Consider the following 12,842-nt stretch of genomic DNA (forward strand, 5'->3'; position numbering starts at 1 on the left):
AATGAAATGCATTTGTATCTGATATTTCCCTTGTAATATTAGATGAACCTAGATGTGGGTCAGATCAGGAAACGTAAAGATCATTTTGAGATGGATTTTTATATCTTTATTTTGAAGATATTCCAATTATTTTGTGTAGAATCATATAGAAGTAACTAATATTGTTGAGCTCAGAGCTTTTGTAGATAAACCTGGCCATGGGTCAATTCTGTAAACATTTTTTAACTAAATATTTGGTAGTGCATTGGTTTTTAGATGAGAGTTGGTTCTGTGTGTACCATTACTTTGGTTTCTGGTAAAGCCTTTGATAATGCCTAATGAATGAATATAAAGATGCATCTTTTCCTTTCTTCTCTCTCTTCCTTTTCCTCCATTCCACTCTTAATCCTTAACCTTTGTCTACACTATTAAACTAGTTTGATGTGCCCAAATATGGTAGTGATTTGCTTAAATATGGTAGTGATATGACATCATCATGTCCATATATGGGCACATCACATTTTTTTTGTCACATAAAGTTTGATGGTGTAGACAGAGCTTAAGTAACTTATTCATATTGTGTGATGTGCTACCGTAGTTCATCAGTGAGTGACACATAAATAGGAAATATTTTTACTGTGTGTGTAAATGTGGGGTAATAGTCTTTGTCTTTATGTGGACAACACATACAACTACTTCTGTCTTCCCTGGGGGTTCCTTATGTCGAACAGCCAACAAAGGTAGGGGATAAGATCACCAAGGTAACCCTGTCCTAAACATGCCTTTGATTCCATCTCTTCCTTCTATGCTGCCTCTCATTTCTCTTTCTTCTCCTCTGTACACTTCTCCTTCTTCTCCTCTGTAGTCTATAACCAAGTCTTCACACTGAGATTATCATCAATATAACATTCACTGAATAAATCCAAATTCACTTCAGTAATCAAACATTTTTTATCGGGTAAGAAGTTACATTACGTCATAAATCCATCAGTGAATTTCCCGCCTGTCAATCAATCAATCAGTCGCTCATATACGCTGCCATATCGCATTAATGACAAATCATTTTACTCATCATCAGGTGAAATTTGATCTCGTCTATAACATCATGAGCAATCATTTTTATATTTTCTCTGACAATGACGCTTTAAGGAGGTTATAATGGGATAGTTGATATGAAATAATATTTCAACATCTGTGTCTCTACTAACGACTGTTAGTAATTTTAATGATGCAATTTTATAGACAGACTTTCTTTTTATTTAAAAATGTCCAATATTTTTTATTAAAGTTCTTTGTTTTTTACTTTCTTGATTTTTTATTTCTTGAAATTTAAATCACTGGGAAAAGTAAAGATAAAAGATGTTAAATAATTTGAATGTCAACTTGGAAAAAACATTAAAAGTATTTAAAAAGCGCAGTTAAAACACACCAATAAGACTAATTGACATGACTTGAACTATGCCTTTTCGTCGTACACTCTTCCATTTCGCCATTAAGCTTCTCAACATTTTTTTAAAGGAATTTAAAGGAAATAAATATTTATTTAAATGAGAAATTCTTGTTTCTTTCTTTATACAAACCTTATATTGTAATTACCAACCTTAATATGCAATTCTCGTACTTACAACGCGGAACAATATTGGCCAGGTTAAGTCAACTTTTTCGCGCTTGATTGAACGATTTTTCCACTTATCACGGAAGATAAGTTATAATACATATTGGAAAATCTCAATTAATTCATGTCCAAATATAGTTATCTCAATCAGGCATTTATTGAGCATTCAGATTTCATAATGTAATTTTTTTCTCGGAAACTTGTAATTGAGTAAATAATTTGATAATTACTTTTAATGATTGCATTTTCTTTGTCTTTGAAACATATAATTATAATAATTTTAATACTGATAATGAAAGATAATAATAACAATTGCAATAATAATTGTATGTTGGGTGAAGTCAATACATTTTTGATATTCTAACATATTTGCAGTATTTGCAATATTTGTAAAGGTAATATCAATATGAGAGAAACTAAAATATATTTTAATTTTTCAGATGGTGATAACAGAACACGAGATTCGGAATATCTCGTGCGCGGCACAAGACGCCATTGATTTGAAAACATTTGCTTATATAACGAAAGACAGCGAAAGTGATCGACATTATTGTCACGTTTTCAACGTTAAGAATGTGGTAAGAATTTTTATTTTGATTTTGTCTCAAAGCATTTTTCTATAATCGTTTGTGTTTCTTTTCTCGCAACACCTCTAGGCTAGTTAAAAGTGTGTTTTCTAGCCTACATTCCTTGTGCTTGCAACTGGTAGTATGCAACTATTCTGCTGGCAAACATTAGGATCAGTTTTCTAGCCTTCAGGTTGGCATTGTAGGCTAGCATTTGGTCTATTTAGTACACTTACATTACAAAGGGCTTGAGATGGTGACGAAATGACAGAACTAGGGCCTTATTCAAACTTCACTTGATAACTACACAGGAGCAGCCAGATACTTCAATACACCCAAGTCTCTTAACCTTAATAAAGCCTGGCCAGTATCGTCGCCTCTGTATTAAGCCAAATCGTTATATTCGAGTGTTCATGCTTGATTGCCCACAGCGACTGTCATAAGTCAGTATCACGGTACTTAGTTCAACCATTGATTACATCACATAGCGACATTCACTCCTTCAAAAAATAACTTAAAATGCTATCCATGTTAAAGCCTTCAGGCGCTTTTTAAGGATATTGAACTCGCAGATAAAACAAATCCATTGACTTCATTTTCATTAATTTTAATTTTTCTATATATAATCTGGATCATAATTTATAAATTCACGGCTTAAAACCGAGTATTATCGTGAAAGCTGAACTAACTGAGTGGGCTGATCAAAGACTACGGGCGATAATTGTGCTATTAATGCCAGTCGTGACCTTTGGTCTTTAAACGCTGTCATTTTCATTTTTAGTTACGTGTGTACACTTATCGTTAATTTCTTACAAAACAAATGTTTTTGTTATGTAGTAATAAACGTAATATATTTGTTGAGGGGGCGGGGGTGGATGTATATAGGTTCTTGTCTTGTTCTATTCATTCTTTATTTCTTTATCCTGCTTTTGTGTTTTATATTTGTATATTATTCAAAATAAATATACGAATTACTTGACCAACAAAATTTATTCTTTTTTTTTCTTTCTCAGTAAGTATAAACTGCAACATTTAACAGTGTATTGTTCTTGAGATAATCTTGAGTTCATGTCATATTGAATTCAAATTTAATATTATTCAAATTGTCAGACTTCAGTTATGTTTCTATGAAATGCAGCTTAATACTATTCATGTCCGTTAATGCTGATCTAAAAACCAGATTGGTGCTTTAAATCTGACATTACCCATAAGTCAATTAGCCCCAAACACATTTCAACATGTGTGCATGGACATGAAGTCTTAAAATGTCCATCGTCCCTAGAGGGCAGCATACCCTTGACATGACACCAACAATCTTGGTTGATTCCCTGAACTGAAGTCATTTCCGTGCGATCAGAATCTTAAGCTTAAACATTATACTTCTCCCCAGACCATGTGAACGGACGATAGACCACCTGTTAATCGCGTCTGCGGTCTGCCACAATCATCAAACGAACCAATCGTCATTCTTATAAATAAACTTGTCGAAATTGTTTGCACCAATACATGAATTTAAAAACTTCAAAATCAATCTCACTCACTGTTGATTATTTTTTAGCATGAATTTCTGACTTTTGTTTCTTTCGATTGAGTTAAACAAAGCCAGGATAAGTCCTTTCTCACAATGTATTCATGTTGTTCTGTTTCCCTTGTGTATTTAATGTTTATCTTCTTACCCATAGGAATGCCTACCTTTGGGTTATTCTAGGCTAGGATTATATGCAAAACCTTGAGTTATAGATTTATTTTCTATCATTTAAACAAAAAAACATCTGTTTTAGACTTTTGCCAAGAAAGTATTAGCTTACAATACAAACATAGAAAAGAGCCAATTCAATGAAGAGATTTAATAATGGAATCATACTAAACCAACAATTTACTATACCACATAAACTGATACAACAAAGAAAAGTTAATATTAATAAAATACAAACCTAAATATCTTCATTTTCCTTTAGATTATTGAATAAAAATCTAAAAATAGTTAGGCCTACCGTCTTGGAAAAATACCAATGGACAATAACTTGAACTAGAAGCATGAGATTGGTTTAAGCAAGCATGATGCAAGTAACAGACTTCAACCCAGACCAGCAACAGTTCTACTACAGTATAAGCCAACACCATGTATTATTACATTAATTTCTTACCCAAAATACAGTGAATAATCAGCTAGCTACCTTTTTAATATTAGAATATAACAAATGTTACATTGTAGGGTACTGTATCCCGGATGTAACCTACATGTTCACAACAGATGTATAGGCCTAGTATATTGTTTGATTTGTGATGGTAGGTCGCCAGACAACGTACCCCAGATGTTCCAAGAAAGGCTTCGTTCTCATGGTTCCCATCAGCGGCGCCTTTGGTACCCATTAAAATGTGTGTCTTGCATGTGATTTGTACCTTGTCACTTACAAACAGATGTGTGGCAATCTTAAAGAAGTTGTGGACTAAAAATAATTTGCACTTGATAGAGTGATGCCTAATAATTATCAAAAACTAAATGTAACAAAGTAACAACTACAATAGTAACATTTAAACCTAAAAACAAAATATTACTCGCTAAAAAAATTTTTTGTTCCTGAAATTCATTTGAATTAGTCTCAACTTTTCAGATATTATCAACATTCCAATATTAATGATGTTTTTCTTTAACCTTTGCTTAGATAAACTATGAATATTCCTTTTTACAAAAGCCAACGCATAAATGTCAAGCTACGATCGCCAGCACAACAAATCGCGCTTATTTATCTGTAATGTTTAAAAGAATTAATGATCAGAAAACTTACTGACCTCGCTCGAAGAACGAAAGAGTTTAAGACAAAAGATAGGTCAAAATTTGACAGCAAAACTAGTAAAAATTAAGACTAAAGCTTCCTATAACCTCTTTCAAAATGGAGCATGTATTTTAAAAGTAGGAAACAATGATCAAATGAGAAAACTAACTGAATGTTTTTGTAATTCATTCTTATGCAGACATGTTAGTGACCGGAGTACTGAAATGCTTCATGACATAGCATGATATTTTAAGTTGGATTCACCCAGACAATTACCTCGCATTTGGCAACATATATTGCTAGAACATAGTGATAACTTTCCTTGGCTTGGAGACAATCTATAAGCAATATAGTCACCAATTTTATATTTTATATGGAATAAAATGTTAAATGTAAAAAAGATTGAAATGCATAGCATCTGTATCTAGTCTAACATCATTCTCTGCAAGAACATGAACACTCTACTCATTAATTTCTCCTCTAAATCCATATTTTTATTGTATTAAATTTCATGATGGAGAAAAACACACTCACACATCCCAGCTGGCGGAAAAACAACAACAAAAGCAACAGATACAGAAATAACATATCTTAATTTTTGAATACTTTCCCCTATTAATTTTATGATTGATTGGGCCTTTCAAATTATCGTTGATATTAAATCATTCTTTGTGTGGGTAGAGTGGTGCTGATTGGTGGAAATATTGTTGTTATTTTGAATGTTAGTAAAAGAGGGGTGAGCAGGTGGGATTGAAGGTCGCTGGTTTTCAATATTATTTGATTAATGATATTTGACCGAGAAACATTCATTATTAATTCAACTGGGTCAATGGATCTTTTAATCAATTTTTTTTCCAATTTTCATGGTATATTAAACAAATAATTATATGCTGTAGTTTTCATATAGGTCATAAAAATAGTGAATAATTATTATTTTAATTAAATTTAAAAGAACACTCGTAGTTTTAACAAATCTGTATTAAAGAAATATAGAAAGTGTAATGTATTAAATTTAAATTTTCAAATAATTAAATAGTTGTAACCCTTTTGTCGGGGTGAAAACATTTTTAATCTATATGCCACAGTACTACTATTATTTATTGAATGTTAGTTTTAAACATTTTCTAGGCCAATGTTCTTATACGGTTTAATAAATGTTTATTTTCTTTTCGTTGAGTGTACTTCAGTATGTTTTCTTACTTTCCATTATTGCAGACGTTTATGCATTAATTTTGCGAGCATTTAAGAGAGCCTCTGCGAGATAGCGTCTCCATTAAGATTCATTGTAATGTTCGCTACGTGTTAGGTTCCAGTTCAGTATCAATTAATCGTATAAACCATAGTTCTTTATTTCTTTTCTTTTTTATTGTAGGATGTTGCCACTGAGATTATCCTAACGCTTGGTCAAGCGTTTGAAATCGCATATCAGATGTTACTTCAAGCACGCCCTCTCAGCATAGAACAACGTTTTTAAGCAGTAAATAATATACAGGGTTTCACTAATGTGCAATTGCCTGAGCTGCGCCATTGCGACATAAGCCGTTGCGACATAAGTATTGTAATAACAAAGATAACATGTAGCAATTTTCAATATTCATTTACCGGTTTGTCTAAATGTATTTCAAAACATTATGTGAAGTTATTCACGTAATTAGGCGATTGAAATCACTCTTTGCCTTCGGGTTATGAATGTACTATTTCAAATGGAGACCATCGTACTAGAGAAGGTCATCGAATGTCACCGACAATGCTCTTTATATAGTCGTAACAATCTTGTAAAGTCAAGCAGTCAGAAAATGTAGTTTTGTAAGAATAATTATGTTATTGAGTTTACTACGGAGCGAACGATTACCAGGGAGGTACAATATCTACAACCCCAATATTGATTAAAATTGAATGAAGTAAAAGTGCATCCTGGGTGTAACCCCTAGATCCTCAAATATGGTGTATTTTTCAAGCATACAACTCCCTAAGCTCCTCAAAATTGATCCGCATTTTAATTACAGTAGTTAGTTGGTAATATGTATATAAAATGTAATTTTTTATCTTAATGTATACTGTATATATAAAACATATATTGATATTTTCTAATACGTTCGTCTCCCGTTTTAATTAATGTTGTTCAGTAAGAATTTTCAATTTGAATGATTTTAATCAAAGATTGAATGTTTAAGTGGAATTTTATGATAAAATGTATGAAGTAAATAAAATGATAGCTAATGTATTTTATTCTTAGGATTATGAATGGTTCATCACAAGGACACTCAAAGACAATAACAGAAGTATTAGCACAACAAATATAGGTTTAGCAAGCAGTGCTTTTAGTTCTATATATGTACAGTATGCATATTTAACGAACGATGATAATACCACAGATTGAAAATGTCAACTTGTGTTTATCATTAGTAAGGAATTTACTTTTACTAACTGTTCTCTATCCTGACAATTGACAATAAAAAAGGCAAGCAACTCAGCCATGTTAAACTATAAATAAAAATCACTGTCAATATTGTCTGGGAGAGTTGTTTAGGCTTAGGTGGGTAAACTTAAAACATGAATACTGACATTTATTTTATAATTATTCTGATTTCATTAACTCAAGACTAATTATGTCACTATCAGATATATACAGCATTCAATGACATGATTATTACGAAACGTGGGCACATCATAACTAACAAATAAATTAATATGTAACATACAACTGATAGTACTCAACATGCATTTTAACTAGTATTTTTATATTCTTTGTAATTGTTTGTTTCTTATATGTTGGTAAAATGAACATTAGTTATTGTTTAAACTTGTACGACTGTAGGCAAGCATTAAACATGTGTACATGAGTGAATGAGCCAGTGCAGTCAAGTCGTGACGATAGAAGCCATCTACGAGAGAAATTACCATCATTAATCAAAGGTCCATTACTTTGTCGTTTATTGGACAGGTCAGTGCAAGCGGGCAGTCGGTCAGTCGCCTAGCTACGCACATCGATCTGTCTAGTAGGCTGCAATTCTTTCATATAATCAACAATTGTTCTATTAATGTGGCAATATCATGTTCAACTGGGAAATGATGTTAAAAATCGCAGGAAAATTAACGGCCTAACTTGAATTAAAAGTTTACTACAGTATATTGTATGTGTTGAACAGCAACAACTCACATGTATAAAGTTATGTAGTTCTTTTATAATTGATTGTGCCTCGCTATTTAAATTACTTTATCTATTGCCTTTATTGTAATTCCAAATATATGTTTTTATTCTGTAATTAAAATATATTTATTGTGGGATTATTAAACCTCAGCTCCAATATTTTTACTGTACAAAAATAGGTATTTTAAAATACAATATAAATGAAGATAAATATTTTAAGTTCATTAGCAGTTTAGTGTTTTTAACCCAAGTGCCATGAATAAGTATAGACATGTGTTAATCCATCAGTAAGTTTATAAATATAACTATCCTGACTTTAGATCCGTTCATTGGCTGCAGTGCAGTTTGTACTATCGTCATTATAAATATTAATAAGATGAATAATGTGAGTATTAGGATTAAAATTAATATTTCCTATTGGTTTTAACATGTACTTTTTAATAATGACTTACAAATAGAATTATAATGCCATGTGTATATGACCTATAAAGGTAATGAATATTCATATGAAAAGTCATGGAAAATGTAACTGTTCATGTGAGAAAGAAATGTTGTACATATTCTGTTAAAATAATGTATATTATATAACAAAAATACTATATTGCTTAAAGAGTTCTATCCATATTTGGCACTATTGTAGTTGAAATGACATTCATATATGACATAAGACTGGAGTGACATCCATATATGGCCCAAGACTGGAATGATACATTTAACATTGGTTTTTATAGGATTTAACAAGAAAGTATGTATTATAGAAAAAAAAATGAATTGCATAAGTTGTTAAGCTCTGTCTACACTATCAAACTTTATGTGGAAAAAAAATGTGATGTGCCCATATATAGACATGATTTATGATGTCATATCACTACCATATTTGTGCACATCACACTTTTGTTGTCAAACTAGTTTTATAGTGTAGAGTTTTACAGATTATAGTGTGTACATGTCTATGTATATAGTTCAATATATGAATTCTTACATTTATGGAAAATATGTCTGTTAAAGGGTGCTAGATATGACCTTGCTACTATTTTATAACATTTTCAACATGATAAAAATTAAGTATTAAATATTAATATTAACTTTGAAACTTTTGATATACATTTTTATAGATATTATCAATAATTCTTGTAATTTTAATGAATCAATTTCTACGATATTAAACTGTTTTATGTCATGTGTCGCTTTTTTTGGAATTATTAAAATACTATTTACATTTTTTTATTCATTATTTTGTTTTAAATACTTCATATGATTAGCAATAATTATATATTAATTGCATTGTTAGTTTATGCTCTTTTATTTTTATTTACTGTTAATTAATTAATTAACATTAAATTTGTATAACAAAATGAAAATGATAGTCAACCAACTTGCCACTGTAGAAACTCCAATTACAAACTCATGATTATAACATAATGATTAAATGTTTTTAACAAATTAAATGTTTATATTTAAACTTAATATGAATTACTTTGTGCTTTTAAATCTAGCATAGTTTTATCCATAGAAACTACTTGTAGCTTATTTGTATATTATGTAGAAATGTATATTAATACATTGGTTGTTTAATATGTAATTTTATTTACTTATCAAAACAAAATTTGTAGTTTTAAATAATATATCTGATAACAGATGCTAACAGTAAGAACAAAATATTGTTTATGAATGTATATCCTATGCATATAATACTGCTAATACTACTAATATATATTTTTTTTAAATGGCCAGGTTACGACCGTTTTTAAAATTTAATTTTGACATAGATGAACATATATTGTCTTTATCATTCATAGTAACGAGTTCCAATGAAAAATGGAAATTTGGCAATTTGTAACAAAAAATCCCTGTACTATTAGTAGTTCTGTGCATGTTACCTCAATACATAATTCAATAAATATGTTGGTCATTTTTCAAAAATTTCTCGAAAAATGACCAAATTTCAACCTTTTTATTTTTCGATATAAAGTGGTCTCATGACACTATAAGATGATCCTATGGCACTATACATGCACATATAGCAATATTAAGGCATATTAATGGGATTTTAAAAAGGTCGAAATTTTGGTGATTTTGCACAAAATCCCTGTACTATAGTACAGGGATTTTATCGAAAAATGACAAAATTTCAATCTTTTTATTTTTCGACATAAGGTGGTCCCATGACACCATAAGATGATCCTATGGGACTATATGTGCACATATAGCAATATCAGTGCATATTATTGGGATTTTAAAAAGGTCGAAATTTTGGTGATTTTGCAAAAAATCCCTGTACTATAGTTCAGAGATTTTCTCGAAAAATGACCGCATTTCGACCTTTTTATTTTTCGACATAAAGTGGTCCCATGACACCATAAGATGATCCTATGGGACTATACGTGCACATATAGCAATATTAGTGCATATTAATGGAATTTTAAAAAGATTGAAACTTGGATGATTTTGCGAAAAATCCCTGTACTATAGTTCAGGGATTTTCTCGAAAAATGACAAAATTTCGTCCTTTTTATTTTTCGACATAAAGTGGTCCCATGACACCATAAGATGATCCTATGGGACTATACGTGCACATATAGCAATATTAGTGCATATTAATTGGATTTTAAAAAGGTCGAAATTTAGGTGATTTTGCAAAAAATCCCTGTACTATAGTTCAGGGATTTTCTCGAAAAATGACCAAATTTCAACCTTTTTATTTTTCGACATAAAGTGGTCCCATGACACTATAAGATGATCCTATGGCACTATACATGCACATATAACAATATTAGTGCATATTAATTAGATTTTAAAAAGGTCGAAATTTGGGTGATTTTGCAAAAAATCCCTGTACTATAGTTCAGGGATTTTCTCGAAAAATGACAAAATTTCGACCTTTTTATTTTTCGACATAAAGTGGTCCCATGGCACTATAAGATGATCCTATGGCACTATACGTGCACATATAGCAATATTAGTGCATATTAATGGGATTTTAAAAAGGTCGAAATTTGGGTGATTTTGCAAAAAATCCCTGTACTATAGTTCAGGGATTTTCTCGAAAAATGACCAAATTTCGACCTTTTTATTTTTCGACATAAAGTGGTCCCATGACACTATAAGATGATCCTATGGCACTATACATGCACATATAACAATATTAGTGCATAGTAATTAGATTTTAAAAAGATCGAAATTTGGGTGATTTTGCAAAAAATCCCTGTACTATAGTTCATGGATTTTCTCGAAAAATGACCAAATTTCGTCCTTTTTATTTTTCGACATAAAGTGGTCCCATGACACCATAAGATGATCCTATGGCACTATACATGCACATATAACAATATTAGTGCATAGTAATTAGATTTTAAAAAGATCGAAATTTGGGTGATTTTGCAAAAAATCCCTGTACTATAGTTCATGGATTTTCTCGAAAAATGACCAAATTTCGTCCTTTTTATTTTTCGACATAAAGTGGTCCCATGACACCATAAGATGATCCTATGGGACTATCCGTGCACATATAGCAATATTAGTGCATATTAATGGGATTTTAAAAAGGTCGAAATTTGGGTGATTTTGCAAAAAATCCCTGTACTATAGTTCAGGGATTTTCTCGAAAAATTACCAAATTTCGACCTTTTTATTTTTCGACATAAAGTGGTCCCATGACACCATAAGATGATCCTATGGCACTATACGTGCACATATAGCAATATTAGTGCTTATTAATGGGATTTTAAAAAGGTCGAAATTTTGGTGATTTTGCAAAAAATCCCTTTTTATTTTTCGACATAAAGTGGTCCCATGACACTATAAGATGATCCTATGGCACTATACATGCACATATAGCAATATTAGTACATATTAATGGGATTTTAAAAAGGTCAAAATTTGGGTGATTTTGCAAAAAATTCCTGTACTATAGTTCAGGGATTTTCTCGAAAATGACCAAATTTCGACCTTTTTATTTTTCTACATATAGTGGTCCCATGACACCATAAGATGATCCTATGAGACTATACGTGCACATATAGCAATATTAGTGCATATTAATGGGATTTTAAAAAGGTCGAAATTTGGGTGATTTTGCACAAAATCCCTGTACTATAGTTCAGAGATTTTCTCGAAAAATGACCAAATTTCGACCTTTTTATTTTTCGACATAAAGTGGTCCCATGACACTATAAGATGATCCTATGGCACTATACATGCACATATAGCAATATTAGTGCATATTAATTGGATTTTAAAAAGGTCGAAATGTGGGTGATTTTCCAAAAAATTCCTGTACTATAGTTCAGGGATTTTCTCGAAAATGACAAAATTTCGACCTTTTTATTTTTCTACATATAGTGGTCCCATGACACCATAAGATGATCCTATGAGACTATACGTGCACATATAGCAATATTAGTGCATATTAATTAGATTTTAAAAAGGTCGAAATTTGGGTGATTTTGCACAAAATCCCTGTACTATAGTTCAGAGATTTTCTCGAAAAATGACCAAATTTCGACCTTTTTATTTTTCGACATAAAGTGGTCCCATGACACTATAAGATGATCCTATGGCACTATACATGCACATATAGCAATATTAGTGCATATTAATTGGATTTTAAAAAGGTCGAAATGTGGGTGATTTTGCAAAAAATCCCTGTACTATAGTTCAGGGATTTTCTCGAAAAATGACCAAATTTCGACCTTTTTATTTTTCGACATAAAGTGGTCCCATGACACTATAAGATGATCCTATGGCACTATACA

The 12,842-nt window shown here is 31.0% G+C and overlaps 1 protein-coding gene across 4 annotated transcripts in view; it reads left to right on the forward strand.

Annotated features, from left to right (window-relative positions):
* The window catches only part of LOC144847949 (uncharacterized), a 78,871-nt gene extending 69,549 nt beyond the window's left edge, over nucleotides 1-9,322 (forward strand). For all 4 annotated transcript variants that reach the window (XM_078704562.1, XM_078704565.1, XM_078704563.1 and 1 more), the window contains 2 exons: nucleotides 2,035-2,172; nucleotides 6,310-9,322. In XM_078704562.1, coding sequence (XP_078560688.1) covers nucleotides 2,035-2,172; nucleotides 6,310-6,411 — 240 coding nt within the window. In that variant the 3' untranslated portion in view covers nucleotides 6,412-9,322. The remainder of the gene's footprint in view (nucleotides 1-2,034; nucleotides 2,173-6,309) is intronic.
* The last annotated feature ends 3,520 nt before the right edge of the window (nucleotides 9,323-12,842 follow it).

This window comes from Antedon bifida, chromosome 7 (assembly GCF_963402885.1).
Source record: "Antedon bifida chromosome 7, ecAntBifi1.1, whole genome shotgun sequence".
Classification (NCBI taxonomy): Eukaryota; Metazoa; Echinodermata; class Crinoidea; order Comatulida; family Antedonidae; genus Antedon; species Antedon bifida.